Source organism: Pseudopodoces humilis, chromosome 25 (assembly GCF_049639895.1).
Source record: "Pseudopodoces humilis isolate 2021_Gansu_Grassland_sample_001 chromosome 25, ASM4963989v1, whole genome shotgun sequence".
Taxonomy (NCBI): domain Eukaryota; kingdom Metazoa; phylum Chordata; class Aves; order Passeriformes; family Paridae; genus Pseudopodoces; species Pseudopodoces humilis.
The window spans coordinates 2,766,045-2,781,632 of NC_142224.1; the positions used below are offsets into that span (position 1 = coordinate 2,766,045).

The window sequence follows — 15,588 nt, forward strand, 5'->3', positions numbered from 1 at the left end:
GGAACAGCCTTGGTCCTGATCCTTCAATGAAGCTACTGTCCTGTGAATGAGAGCTGCAGGAAAAGGCATCTCAGGTGCCTGGGTTTATGGGAGGGAAGGAAAAAGAGACTGCAGGAAAGGACTCTGAATGGAAAAACACTGACGAGAGCACAGCTCTAGCACTCCCAACTCCTGTCTGAAACTCTTCAGGCCATGTCACTCCAAGCCAGACCTACAGGGACCAGCACTGCCACAGACTTATCACAGAGGGTGGAGAAGAGCTCAGCTCCCTCCTCTCCTTCCATGTTCATCCTCCTTTCCTGGGACTTGCCTCTCAGTGAAACTGGAATAAAGAGGAGCACGCTCCTATGGCTCCTATGAGCCCCGACACAGAGCAGGATCAGTCACAAGAAGGTGCCCTGGGAGCATAAACCATTTCTCCTTATCAGCCTCTATTATTATCACATTAATGGAACCTTCACTGGCAGGATGGATGCTCAAGTGCCCAGGAAGCACTCGTGGCTCTTTCCTGCCCCTCCACGGGAGCAGGGCACTGTGCCGACAAATCCCCAGGAGAATTACGGCTGGGTTCCAGGCACAGACACGACTATCGGCTCCTTTTTATGAGCCTTCATTGTTATTACCACCTATTTCTTTTTACATTCCTGCCAAAATACCAAACATTAATCTCCCTCACTCCCTGCAGGCAAAACATGGGTAATTGGATTTATATGGGTTCGAAATTTGTTAGATTTTTATATATATATTATATATACACATGCACACATGCACACACATGGGGAAAATAGAAAAGACACAGTGAGGGGATGCACTATCCCATTGGAACTCGGGTACCTACTGGCTAAAGCCAAACCCCCTGCATTTCTGTGCTGGCTGCTGGCTTTTAATTCAGGAGCTCATCCCTCAATGCTGAACTTCACACACTGAGAGTGGATTTTTCTTTGGACCACCCTTTGCAACACCCTGCTTTTACATTTAACCAATCCCTTCTTCCACCTGACATTTTTCTTTCCCCCTTCCCAACTTTTCTTTCCTGTCTTCCACTTTCTCCCTTCTGGACTCCCATTCCTCTTCTCTCCAGCTCCAGCCTGGAGGTGACATCACACACAAGCCTTGGCACACCAAGAGAAGAAAAAGCAAAATGTGTGACATGTCCTCAAGTGCCCCCACTCTGAACCCACCAGCACTGAGGATGGCACAAAGCACCTCATCAGCATCAGCACAATTTGCTGATCTTTTACGGGATGAGAAAAAATATCTTAAATTTACAGCTTACACCACAACAGATGTTGTTCTCATTATCCTCCCCCTCCACAGAGGAACAGACTTGGAGACCCGTTTGTATCCCAAGGAACAAGTCCGTCAAGTGAGCATAGTCATGGAAACAACTCATTTTAACAAATCTTGGAAATATTCCTAGGAAATATTCCTAGGAAAACAGAAATATAAAATGTGAGTGTTTTGCACTGACGAGCCGACCTTGAAGGGTTCTGTCAGGGAAGACAAGACCTACATATCAAATCCAACCTACAGTAAACAACCCATTACAGGCTAAAAATTGTTGACAGGGGCTTTGGGGAAATTATTTTTCTCATTAAAAGAAAAAAAAAAAAGAAGAAGAAGGAAAAACAGCACATCCTAACCCTCAAAGGCTGCTTACAAGGACAGAGGAAGAAGTGATAGTCACCGAATCAGATATTTCTTATGAACTGTCTGCTAGGCTGCAGTATCTAAAGATTATCACTTAAAACAATATGTCCAGCTGTTGTAAAAAGCATCCGTGGTTTAGGGCTGAGGAATGCAAGGAGGAGGCAAACTGTGAGAACAGTCAAGGGAACAGAGAAACTCTTTGGAAAGCAGGAATGTGAAAGACAGCCACTGTGCCCCCATTTGGTTCTGCAGCGTTAACACCTAATCCTGTTCCAGAAACAAAGCCCTGAGCTCCTGGAGGAGTGTGCGTGATCCAGGGGAAGGACAGCTATTACCAGGGAGTTTATTATCCTTGCAAAAAGATCTCTGTTCCTTATAGCGCAAGGATTACCAACAGTTCAGTCTCATCCCCAGGAGGTAAATATCACCACTTGGAACTATTTCTGCCTAGTGGAGCTTAAAAACTTAGAGTGGGGGTGGAGTTTTATTTTTTGCTAGACAAGAGGGCCCTCCCAGGGCTTGAATTCTGGCCCTGGGATATGTGACAGTGAGGGTCCCCTCCTCCCTCTGCAGAGCCCCACCAGCTCTCTTTATGAAACCAGTTTTGTGCAGCAAAGCCCCAGTGTTGTGGTTCCAGCCTGTGGCAGCAGGACTCCCCAGCTCTCAGACTCCAGCCCTACACCCACATAAAACCTGCCTGGTGCTGCCTCAGCAGAAGGGCTGGCACAGGCAGCAACCCAAGCCTTGCTGCCTGAAGGTGAATTCCTCAAAGATAGCCCTGAATCTCCTCAAAGCCAGACTTGAATCTTCCCCTTGCACAGCAGGACTGTGCTCTTGGAGGAGACAACCAGTGCTGGGGACAGTGAACCACAGGGAACACCAACACCAGGGACAATGAACCACAGAGAATACCAACACCAGGGACAGTGAACCACAGGGAACACCAACACCAGGGACAGTGAACCACAGGGAACACCAACACCAGGGACAATGAACCACAGAGAATACCAACATCAGGGACAGTGAACCACAGGGAACACCAACATCAGGGACAACCAGCCCCAGGGACAACTAGCCCCAGGGACAATGGACCACAGGGAACACCAGCCCCAAGGACAATTACCCCAGAACAACCAATCTCAGGGACAATCAGCTACAGGGACAACAAACTGCAGGAAACAGTCTCAGGGTCAACCAACACAGGAAAACCAACCTTGGGGACAATGAACCACAAGGAACACCAGCCCCAGGGACAACCAGCCCAGGACCAACCAACAACAGTGACAACCAGCCTCTCACTGCACAACCTGGGAAGTGACCTCACACAAACCAGCCAGCCCTGACAGGAGCTGGAGACCAAGATTCATCCCAAGAGAAGGACACCAGGACTTAAACCTCCCTCCAGCACATCCCTCCCTGACGCCAGCAAGGACAGCAGCAGTGCCAGGGCTGTGAGGCTGCTCCAGGGGCACAGCAAGAGACATTGGGTACCAGCTCCATGGGCTCAGAACCTACATTTTGGCAGCATCACTGGTGCAGAGGGCTGGGGAGGAAGGATCCCTCCTGCAACCCCCTGACCTTTCTCCAACCACCCTTCCAGCGGCTGCAATATTACAGTGAAATTAGCGGGCACTGTAATTACAACTATCAGGAGCAGATAAGACAAGTTAAATACCAGCTACCTAGGGAGAAATTATTATGCCAGCCAGGAGGATCCAAATGCCAGAATCCGTGGCTGTAATTTCCCTGAGTCGCCAATTACAGCTCTGCCACGCAGCGAGCTCTACCTTGGAAACGGCAGGTATATATTTAGCTGCTCCAGAAAACTTTTTGGGTAGGAGAGGGGGGGAAGGAAGGGGCAGCAATGGAGCAAGTCCTCACTAATCTGCTCTGTGCTAATCCCCACGCTTTTAGCATTTTCACACAAAGAGTGGTGACTCTCTTCCCGCTCCCCAGCAAGGATTTAACAGCAGAGACGTGGCTGCATTAACGCTTCTTTTCTCTGCCAGGTCCGTGGCTGCTGTTGCAGGGCGGCAGGTGAGTGTCACAACCCCCATTAACAGGTAGGTACATGGAATATCAGCGGTTTGACTAAAAAAGAGGCAAAAAAAATTTGATTTCCTGACTTCCCAGACCTATGCCTGGAGACTGTGGTCCTGCCACCTGCTCCTGCTGGTTGTGTTTTACTGAGGTCTCGTCGTGTGCTGGAAAATAGACTGCGGTAGGTTATTACACCAAAAGAAAAAAAGAAGAATCAAAGCAGCATTGTCAGAAATAATTAAAACTATAATTGCAAAAATAAATGGAAGAACAGCATCTCATGATGCTTTATTCGGGCTTTTTATTTTTAATTGGAATTGTTCTCACACTCGCTAATTGACAGAATACAACCAGGCACGGAGTCTTGGATGCGAATGAGCAAAGCTATCCTGACTTCTTGGTCTCCTTCATGGACAGACAGTGGGAGAGGCCATGGGTTCACCAGAAGCAGACAAGCCCAGGGGATTTGACTTGAAACTCTGCCCTTATATACAGAGATAAAGCAGCTCTGTATTATTTAGTTTGGAAAAAAAGGCTAATTATACCTGCCTATGAGTACCCATTCCTGTAATCATCACTGATAAACCACTGCTCTTGGGTCATTTTACAGATGGGGAAACTGAGGATGAGAGCAACAGAGGGGCCTCCTTAAGTCCTGGTGTCCCTGCAGAGAAAAGTCAGCACACCCCATCTCCCAGATAATCCCTTCAACCTCTAAAACGCACTCTCTCCCTTAAAAGAAAACCCAACAATATTTCTTAGATACAGATTAAACTATAAAGCCTTGAAATTTTGAGCAGCTGGTGGTTTATGTCTTTATGAACTGTACTGATGGCTGCTGTAAAGGTCGGTTTGCCGCCGGCACAGTGGGATGATCCCGTTTCCATCCCCATTTTAACACCGTGGGAATATTTGCCACAGTCTCCCCTTCGGCTCATGGAGATGCTTCCACCACTGTGGTGCAGCTGAGATAAAACCCAACCAAAGTTTCCAGGCAGGATCAACCCATTGGGATTGGCCAACCATGTCAGTGATGCCCCCACAGCAACCCTAGGATGAGTATCCAACGAGCAGCATGTGGAGAAAGCCAAGACTCAATGGCATTCTTCCCAAAAACAGGAACTTAATCCTTGTGTCCACATCAAATCCCAGCTGGAGATTAAAAAGTGACCATCTCCAACATCCCTGGTGGTTCCCAGTGTGCTCCTTGTTCCAATCTGGTGAGTAACACGAGTTACTCCTGCCATCTCAACACCTGAGTTTTGTGTTCCTGAGTCAGGGAAGAGGCGGTTTGGTTTTATTTTTAACACTACACAGAGAATTTCCATACTGCCTTTAGTTCCCGGGAGAGGAAAGGTGCCTGAGTATTATGGGAATTGTTTGCTCTTACAAAAAAAGGAATGAATTACCAACAATCTCTGCTTTAAACGGAAATTATTTGTTGCTGATCTAAGATGACCTGCAAGTTGCCTGTAGATGGAGCCTGAGTTTCTGCAAGGATTATGCTGAGCCTCCCTCGAAAAAAGGGTGGAGAGCTGGAAATGGAAGCGCCCAAAATCCAATACAGAAAACTCACAAGCAGCCTGCAAATCAGAGAATAGCCAGGTTGGAAGAGACCTCCAAGATCATCAAGTCCAACCCAGCTCTAACACCACAACTAAACCATGGCACCGAGTGCCACATCCAGTCTTTCTTAAACACATCCAGGGATGGTGACTCCACCACCTCCTCAGGCAGACCATTCCAATACTTTATCACCCTTTCTGTAAAACACTTTTTCCTGATATCCAACCTATATTTCCCTTGGCACAGACTTAAGACTTTTAAGAAAAGCCTCCAGGTTTCCTCCACCACTTTCATGCAGGTCTGCTCGCTCTCCCAGCTCCTTTCTGCAACTCAAGGGGTGGTTAAAGGACTTATCTTGGAAAGCAAAGAGCTTCCACCAACCCTGCAGGAGCCAGGGAGATGTGCAGGCTCAGCCCATCTCACGACCAGGATGAGGGAGAGGACCTGGCCATCCAGACTGGGGCTGATCCCGCAAGATCTACACACTGGAGTTAAAGCTCTCAGTTTTCCCAAGCCCAGCTCCTTGGTTTGAGACCCAAGTGCCATCTGTGGGGAGGACAGAAGAGGACACCACCACCTCTTCCTACAGGTGCACAGGAGAAAACACCACTTAGCAATAGCACCACTCACTGGGAAAGACTTCCCAGGGCACTTCTCCCTGCCTGGCTCTTCACAGGAAAGCACAACCTGCAAATAAACATCAGCCCTATCCTCAAGATGCTCCACCTTTGTCCTACTGCTTTCAACCCCCCACTGATGCCACCCCTTTGGCTTGCTGTGTGCAATTCCCTGCCCATCTCCAGATCCCATGGGAAGATGGAAAACTGCTTGCCACCCAGGGGCTGCAGAGGGGCAGCAGCAGGGAAACAGGGAGAGGAGTGAAGAGAAAGACCACTGCGGAACATCAGTGCAAGGAAAGATGGAGCAAATGGGAGCTGGAGGCAGAAACCTGCCTGCAGCAGGGGAAAACTGGACTTGAGGAGAAGGGAGGGGGTAAGAGCGTGGAAAAGATGCACTGGAGAGCCTGGGCAGGAGCAGATGCCAAGGGGGGAAACTGATAAAACCAGGTGCTTTTGGTGTAGGGGCTTCCCCTAAGTGTCAGCATTTGGGGAAAGCAGAGTTTCTTATGGAAATGCTAAAATCTCCCACCATTCCTGGGCTGCTTCACAAACATCCCCTCCTGCAAACAGCACTGAAAAGGGGAGAGAAGCTTAGAAATAAAAATAATAAATTAATAAATAATAATAAAGTAATAAATAAAAATAAATTAAATAAAAAAAAAAGAGGAGATCCAAGTCAGCCCTCTGCTGGCAGCAGGTTCAGCTGGACTCGCAGGGGCTCCCCAGGGAGCAGGCACAGGCACCCATCCTGCTCTGACCACCACCAGCATCACCTCTGAGAGCCCCAAAGGCCACACTTCACTATGGAGACAAATTCCAACAGCGAGGGAAAGAACGCCAGGGCCAAAGGCACCTCCCTGGGGGATTGTCCTTCTTTTAACTGCCTTGCTCACACAGCTCAGGTTAATCATCATTGCAGTTCAATTAGGAAGAGCACAAGGAGACAGAGCCCTCTGCTCTCCAGCTGTGCCACAGCCCCAGACACATGGGGTGATGACAAGAGGGTCCCAGCGGGTCCCTGGCAGGGACCAAGGAAAAGGGACAGCAAAGTCTGGCAGTGGCCATGGTGGGAAGAGGGCAGGCAACCAACACCCCCCTCCACGGCAGGGAACGCACAGAGCCTCCAGCCAGAGCCTGATTCCTATAACCACCAAACTCTTCCCCCTACAAATCCCACCTCAGCCACGGAAACCTGCCCAGGTGAGCACAGCACCCTCTGCTCAAAGCAGCAGCAGCAGCTCCTCAGCCCTGTGCAGGCTCGGCTGCTCACGGAAAGCGTGACAGGCTCTGCTTGTGCCATCCCCACACCTGGCTTTGGGAAGAGCAGCTGCTCTCTGCTGCAGCCCTGCTCCTCGGGGTCTGAGCGAGGGAGCAGCCAGCCTCGGGTGAGGGGCACACGCTGCTCGCTGGTGCAGGGAGAGCAGACAAACTCCTCCGGGCTCTCTTGCTCCACGCTCACGTCCCACCATCCCCGAGCTCCCTCCCCAAGTCCCACAGCTCCCGGATTAACCGGCCCAGGTCCTCCCGGGGCTGCCTGAAGCAAGCACAGCACGACCCAAAACCCCAGCCACGCGCTGCCTCCCCACTGCCCTCCAAAAAAAAGGCCGGGCTGCTCCCTGCTCGTCTGGTCCGGCTGCTGCAAAGCCTGGGGAGAGCTGCTGTGCTACCTGGGCAATGCACCGAGTACACCTGTAACTCATCCAGGGAATGAAAGGGATGCTCGGCTGTGCTGTGCGGCACAGGAGTGACCCATCTGCATATCAGCCGCCTGTGTTTCTCCTACAGCAAACAACGTACGGGAAAGCATCCATCAGAATTCATAAGATGCACCCCTGGAGTAAAAGATTGATTTGATATTAACGGATTCGTGCGGAGACTATAAAGTGATTGAGGCAAACGCTGACACCTCGGAGGCATCGCAGCCCTGGAAAGCCGCTGGCAGCGCAGGCTGGCACCGCTGCCAGGAGCACGGACCCCTCTCCCCTCCCACACAGGGACAACTTTGGGAGTGTCAGGCAGCACTAACTCACTGTCTGCCACCTAAACCCCTGTGTCGTCTCCTCGTCTGGCACCCGCAGCCCCCCCAGGAGGTTGCCAGCCCCGCGCTGCAGCCCGAAAAGCACCGGCGCATCCGTCCCTCCAAAACCGCTCCAACGGGGTCACCCCACCACGACGGCGACAAGCTGCCATCCACAGTGTCCCCTGCCACCATGGGGACAAGCCCCTGGGACACGTGCAAAGTCTCCAGCTGGTCCCAGGACCCTCCGGCAGCCCCGCCGGGCGCAGAGCATCCCCCAAAAGCCGCAAGCAGGACCCCCCCGTCCTCCCAAAGCCCCCGTCCAGCTGCTCCTACCTGAGCGTGGCGCTCTCCCCTTGCCGCACTGTCACGTTGTCCATGGCTTTGGGGAAGGTGGCATCTCCGCTGCGCACGGGCACTCCTGCGGGCACAAGGAAGAGCAGCCTGAGACAGAGGACGACCAGGCACCTCCAGGGCAGGGCCAAGCACCCACCGACCCCCATCCTGGGCAGCGGGGACTTTTCCAACAGGCAAAAAACACACCCGACAAGGCGAAAAGGGGGAAGGGGTGGGTGGAGAGGAGGGATGGGGGGGAGCAAAACCACCGGGGCGAGCGCTGCGGAGCTCCACGGAGATCAGGAGAGCCCCCGGCAAGGCTGGCTGCGAGCGCTGAGCCTGCCGAGCGGCATCGGAGGGAGTCCCGCTGTCCTCGGGCGAGGGAGGAGGACGGGAGGGCCGGGGGGAGGAGGAGGAAGAGGAGGAGGAGAAGGTGCGGAGCACGAGATGAAGGTCACAGATGTGTGGCTGCTGGAGACGCTACTTTCAGCTGCAGCTGGGCAGGCGCTGCGGAGATCTGGCATCAAAAGTTTATAACCCACGGAGGAAACGTGAGCGTCTGTGAAAGGAAGGGGAGGGCGGCATCGGCACCGGAGGGGGGAACACAGCGGGCCGGGGCTGGGCTGTTCTCCGGCTCTTGTGCTTTTGTTTAAATCACAGAGGGAAAGGAGAATTTTAAAAAAAATACAAAAAAAAAAATTAAAAAAAAAAAATATATATAAAGCTCCCAATATCCCGGTTCTGTCGCAAGATCGAAACTTCCCCGCGGAGCTGCAGGCGACGTCCCCGATGCTCCTCGGCTCTGCTCAGAGGGTCCCGGTGGCTGCTCAGGCTCGCAGTGGGGCGGGGGGGGCGCGGGGGGGCGGCGGCGGCAGCACCCCGGCCCCGGCCGGCAGCATCCCCGGGGTTGTCATGGCAGCGGCTCCAGCGCTGCCCGGCGCCTCGGCTCCCGCACGGCCCGAGCCCCGCACACGGGCGGGCGGGCGGGCGGCAGCGGGGCGGGATGCGCAGGAGGACACGCACATTAACCCCTGCCGCGCCGCGCTGCCACGAGGGACCCCCCCCCAACCCTTCACCCGCTTCAGCCCCGCTGCAGAGGGGGCTGTTCTCGCACCACGCACCCCCGAGCCTTCCCCACGGCCCCTCAAGAGCAGCAGGCTGCCCATACCCTCACCCACCCCAGCATCTTTCCCCGCATCTACTTGTTGATGCATATCCCTGTGGGGGACTGGCTCCGCTTTTCTCTTCCTGTGAGAAACAGGGTCCTGTCCCCACATCCTTGCCCCATGGGATGGTGCAAGACAGCTCCAAAGCTTCTGCCTCTCCTGTCCCTGCTCCCTGACACTCAGATCCTTGAATTAGGAAGCCCAAGGCCTTTCCACCCCACCACCCTAAACAGTAAATTCCAACAAATTTCCTCCTCCAAATTTCCACCCACAGACCACCATTTATCTCCTCAAAGAGCAGCTGAGGGCACCAAGGTCTTGGTGACCATCCAGACTCATCTTTTTCAGAAGAAAACTAACCCTGTGCTGCCAGTGTTCCTCACACAGTTCCTCACACCCAAACCAGGCTGGACCTTGGCTGGGTGCTTCCTCCAAAGGACATCTCCCTCCTCCACTGAGGTATCCCAGAGAACCTGTCCCTTCCAGGGGCTGGAGAAAGGAAATAGCCACCAAAAAAGGAGTTTCAGCTAATTCAGGACCCTGTCCTCATCCAGAGATCCAAACACAGCTGTTAGAACAGATAAAAAGGTTTTGCAAGGTGTTTTCAGTGATCCCAACTGCAATTTTCAGCAGAGCGGGTCCCTTGTATGTGGCAGTGGGACTCAGTGACCCTAAATCCCACTAGCCATGGGCTGGCACTGCAGAGAAGGGTGTTGGAACCCAGCACCAGAGGGATGCTCGCTGCAGCTTGGACAGCCTGGGAGCCCAGGGAAGCACAGAGAAAGGCAGGGCTGAGTTTTCCATCAGAAAGCTCTTCAGCTGCTGGAAAGTTGGCTTAACCCCGAATGTGCAGGTTGGCTGCTTCCATGCCAGGGATTCTTTGAGAGGGGGAGGATGGGAGAGGACGGACACTCCGTCTCCTTCCTGAGCTGCTCCACTCTGGCACGGAGGAGCTGTGTCTGCTGGAAGAGAAGGAGCAGCAGGAGCCAGCACAAACCCATGGCAGCCCCCAGCAGTGAGACCACAGGTGCTGCTGAGCCTCACCCAGCAGCAGGATTAGCTCCAGGGGACAAGGATGCTGCAGGGACCACAAGCTCTGCTGGGTAAAATGGTGTTTACCCCTTGGGATAGAAGCTGTAGACATAGAGTGCGTGTAGCACAAAGCCTGCCAGAGCCAGAGCAATCCAGGAGAGGGAAGATTTATAGGGGAAAAAAGCCTGTCTGCCTCACAAAGAGACTCTGAGATTCTGAGAGAGCCATGGATCCACGAACAGATGCAAAGGCAGGTAATAAATGGACAGACAGAGCTGCTACAGACAGGTAAGAGGATATGGGGCATCAGGGAGGGCAGAGAGAGAGGGCTGGAAAAATAATGTGATCCATATTTTTGTAACTGGGTAGGGACCCAACAGCCTGGAATGGCTGTGCAGGAGACATGGCTCAACCACGCTCATCCCAGAGGCCACTTTGGGCACCCTTCAGCGCTGCAGGCAGCCAGGTCAGCCTCTCCTGGCTTGGTATTCTGGGCCACCCCATCACAGACATGTCCCAGTCCCACTGCTGGGGTTAACGGGACCTCCCCAGTGACTGCACTGCCATCAAATGAAGGGAGCGAGATGGGATGTGGGAGAGAAAACAACAAGGGAAAAGAACTTGAAATCCAAGAGGCTGCAAAATTTGCGTGAAGCACAAACTCAGCAGACAGAGAGGCAGAGGCACTTTTGCACCGACACAGTTGCAGACCTGAGGTTGCACAGGGTGGCTTCAGTTCAGGTCCATGGCTAAAAATATCACCTTGCTGAGAGGGACTCAAGGCTGGCACAGGCCCTGGGGGCACCAGGCATATGGCAGTGGTGGATCCTGCTCCTCACGGTGACGTTAACAAGCCCTGACCTTCTCTCATCATCCCAGAGGCTCAGAAAGAAACTGAGCCGGCAAGGACGAGTCCCTGCACCTCCCAGCCGATTGTCAATCTCAGCTTTTATTAGTGGTGCAGTTTGGCCTCCCTCTCCCTCCGAGATTTCTCCCTCGTTGCTCTAATCAGGAGCTTGCAAATGTCAGGAGTACAGGCCTGGAAGTAATTAGTGAGGGACCAGAGCCTGGGGGCCGTGAGGCAGCTCAGCCACAGCGCTGCTCCAGCATCGTACTGGGAAGCTGCCTGCAGCCACTGGGACCTACGGATGGCCACCCTGGGTTTCATTCCCCAGCCTCATTCCTGCTCCCAGGTTATTTCCCCTTTCTCCACACAGCTCAGGGCACAGTGAAATGCTCACTGTGCAGCAGGGAGTGAGTCCAGCTCCCTTGGGATCAGTGCAGTGAGGGATGGAGTGACTGCAGTGCCACTGGGAGACTGCACACTTGGCCAGCAAGTGCCACCTCCTCCTCTGGGACACTGCCTCTTCCAAAAGAGATCCAAGGACCATTTCTCAGTCCTTTTAAACCTGCCTGGGTAGGGGAATGCAAGGAAACGTGGACACGGCTGCACCACTGAGATGTGCTTGCTTCATCCTAGGACAGCAGCTTTTCCCTCAGTGGGCACAACAAACCATGCGCTTGTCACAGTCCTCAGCAGCCAAAGAAAACTAAAATTTAAGGCAAAGATAATAGGAAAGAGCTTTTTTTTTTTTTCTATTTTTTCTCTTTCTCTGAGGTGAACTTCACTGTCTTTCAGCCGTTCAGCTTTGTTCAAAACAGAAGGCGTTAATGCTGCACCCAGGAAAGCAAAAACCCAGCAGAGCTGTAGGGAAGAGCAGTCCTTGGAGGCTTTGTGCTTGTTTAATCAAAGAGTAATCTTTGCTCCCAGGGATTCGCCCTCCAGCACCAGTGGAAGTGGAAGTTCTCCAGATCTCCCTCTGGAAACCCCAGACAAGATTTTTCGATGACAACAGCTCCTCTCTGGTCCCAGCTGGCAGACAGCCTCTGGCCCTTTTTTCCCCAAACTGGGCTCTTTTAAGGCATCTCTCTCCTGGGGCACAGGGAATTTCAAATCCTGAGCATCTTGGCCACCCTACCTGGCCAAGGCATATGTGACACCTCCATGGTGAATGTGGAGCTGTGTCTCGGTACCCTGCACCATCCAGATGGTGTCTGGGCTCGGGGCTATAAGATTTTTAACTAATTTCTTTCCACACTATTATCCCCTCCTCCCATTCCTCCCACCCCCTCTTTCTCTCCCTCCTTCTCTCCATCTGTCCCTACCCCTTTCTTCTCCACCTTTCTCTTGCACACTTGCAGCTGCTAATTTTTCCCCGGCATATTTGGCAATCCATCCCGACACCTCTTCCCCCACACCCCGCCGCCCCTGCTTCGTGCTCTTCCCGTTTGCTGCCCAATATTGTCATTTCTTCACCCAAAAGAGACGGCACGAGCACAGGCAGGAGGAATATGCACCCTCCTCATGCAGGGAGAATCACATCTCACTGTCCTGGGATAAAACTGAGCGCCCATCAGATTTTGGGAGGGGGTACAAAGCAAAGCATCAGCTCTTTCCCAGGTGGAAAGCCTTAGGAATGGGATTCTGCACTGACCACTGCCAGGCCACTGCCACACACACACCTCCCCCTCTCTCACCTCAGCCTCTTCTCAGCAGAATTTATTTATCCCACTTAATTTTTCCAGTTGTTTTATCTTGTTTTATCTTCACACTAAATCAGGCTCTCTCTGCAAACGGAACTTTTATTTTCCGTGCTGTTACATTTAATGCTTTTTATTGCATGAATTTAGCAAAAGACAAAAAAAAACCAAAAAAACAACCTGCTGAGGTAATTGTGGGAAAAAATGCGACTTGTTCTTCACATTGATCATGGTGCTTGAGCTCCAAGGGCAGAAAATTCAGACTGGAGGCTCAAGCTCCTCACTTACACCTGGCTCAGGGCTGGTTTAGCAGTCAGTGCCCAGGTAGCCCCTCCCACACCATCCTTGTGCCCAAAATGCACACACAAATCCTTCCCTCTTCCATAAAATCCCCCCAAGGCCACACAAATGCAGCCTGGAGTCAGGATTAGAGTGTGGGAAGGCAGGTCGTGGTTGAGCAGGACCCACAGCCCAGGCATCCCTGGGGATTTTAATGGGATTACTCTACACTTAATGCTCAGCCACAATCCCCAGCTGAACCCCAGCATATGGCACCTTTAAAGCGTGTGTAAACCTGACAAGTGAAATCCAAAACGGAGGCAGCTCTGCAGACACCCACCTGGAGCAGTTTGAGCAGCCTCCTCCTTACACCAAATATTAAAGGAATAAAAAACACCAGCTCTGAAAACACCCAGCGCTGCTCAAGCAAAGCTCGGAGGGGCTGGGACACCCAGGGGCAGCAGAACCATCACAACATCACCCTAAAAGCTCGAAAAACACAGATTGAATTCTTCTGTAGCATTTCTGACAACCACCCAGAATGGTTTAGGGTTTTTCAATTTTTTTTTTTTCTAAGGAAAGCAAAATGTTAAGATTTTCTCCACGATGCCAAGATTTTTTTTTTTGTTGCCATTTCTGATGGTATTTAGTGCATTTGGGCAAATTTTCAGCTCCTGTGCAGTCCCTTTCCCTGAATACCCAACTCTAGAGGGAAGGGATGGGGGGGCATCACAGACATGTGACATTTTGCTTCATTGCCAAAACATTTCCATATCAAAACAGCCAAAGTTCAGGCTGCTTCACCAAGGATGCTGTCTTGGAAAAAAACCAAACCAAACCAAGCAGCACAACAAAAACCCCATCACAGTGCAGTCTCTGTCAAAGAGATGCTTCCAGGAGCCTTGTCCCAAATTTCCCACATCCCTGGGAAGCAGTGACAGGACAAGGTTTGACCTTGGGCAGGTTTAAATTGGATATTAGGAAGAAATTCCTCCCTGTGAGGGTGAGAGGAACTGGCCTTTTCAAAGATGTGGGTGCCCCATCTCCATAAGGGACTTTAAAGGACTTCCAGTGCCACCCCTACCATGGGCAGGGACACCTTCCCCTATCCCAGGGGACAGGGGACACATCCCAGCCTGGCCTTGGACACCTCCCAACATCCAGGGGCAGCCACAGCTTCTTGGGGCAGCCTGTGTTTAACAGGATTTTCCATCATTAGCACCAAATGAACTCTCCCTGGGACAAGGTGTGGGGGCACAATCACATTCCCAAATTAGTCCAGGAGTAGGAGAAACACCAGAAAAGGGGATCTGGACCACAGATGCTGAGCCTGGGCATGAAATATGCATTTGAACCCTACCAGTCATTACAGACTGGAAATGGAAAGCAGGATCTGGGATCCACCCTTGCATCTACCACGGTCTCACCCTGGCCATGGATGCACAGGGAAGGTGTTGGAACACTCAGCTTCCCCCACCTGCCAAGTGGAGCAGGAATGCCTCTCCCCTCTCCTGGGAACATTACAAGGCTCATTTCATAGATGCTCACAAAGTGTTTTGTGAGCTCTGCGCTGAACTAATAAAAGAACAAATAAATAGATATCACATCTCCCCATTTATCCTGTTTCTAAACACGAAGCCATGGTGTAGCCTCAGGGCTTATTTACAAAATACAGAGATGCAGGAATGATCAGAGAGCAGCTGTGCCACCTACACTCCATGCTGGAAAAGGGAAACACCACGCTCTGGGCTGTCCTGGGAGGCTCCAAACTGCATCCCCAACACAGGTGAGAGAAAGGAAAATCCTGTCTTCCCATCCTCCTCGGTGTGTGCTGCTCTTTTCCACACCTGGATGGCACCAGAGCCTCTCTGTTCATGGAGCTGGCTGGGCTGGCACCACCAGCTCCCGTGGTCAGGGGCAGCAGGACCAGGTGTCCGTCCAGCAAATCCATCCCTGTGTGATGCACACATGAGGGACTGAACACCCTGGAGCCCGCTCAGACTCAGGGCAGCAGGGATTGCCTTCCCAAACCAAACCTTTTATATCAGCAGAGCAGCCAAACCAGCAAGATTTCAAGATAAAGAGGGAGGGAAGAGAAAAACATGCCTGACTGATTCCATAGAGATAAAGGGTGCCTTGAAATCTTGTATTCCCCTGAAGGAATGGCTTGTGCCCTGCAGCACTGAAGTGCAGCACTTGTGTACCCCCATCCCCTTCAACATGGTCCTCTCAGCTTGGGCAAGAGAATCCCAAATGGCTCCTACCACCACCCAGGGCAGCCCTGCCCTACCACTCGTTTTTAATGCTGCCCAGGAAATGCTCCAGGCCAGACTGGACGGGG

The 15,588-nt window shown here is 52.1% G+C and overlaps 1 protein-coding gene across 4 annotated transcripts in view; it reads right to left on the minus strand.

Moving 5' to 3' along the window:
• LOC102106197 (opioid-binding protein/cell adhesion molecule homolog) overlaps positions 1 to 15,588 on the minus strand; it is a 290,882-nt gene that overhangs the window by 95,919 nt on the left and 179,375 nt on the right. For 2 of the 4 annotated variants that reach the window (XM_005528459.2, XM_088066805.1), the window contains exon 2: positions 8,230 to 8,314. In XM_005528459.2, the coding sequence (XP_005528516.1) occupies positions 8,230 to 8,314 (85 nt within the window). Of the gene's footprint in view, positions 1 to 8,229; positions 8,859 to 15,588 lie in introns of those variants that run through there. The other 2 variants (XM_005528458.2, XM_088066804.1) reach the window with 1 other exon arrangement.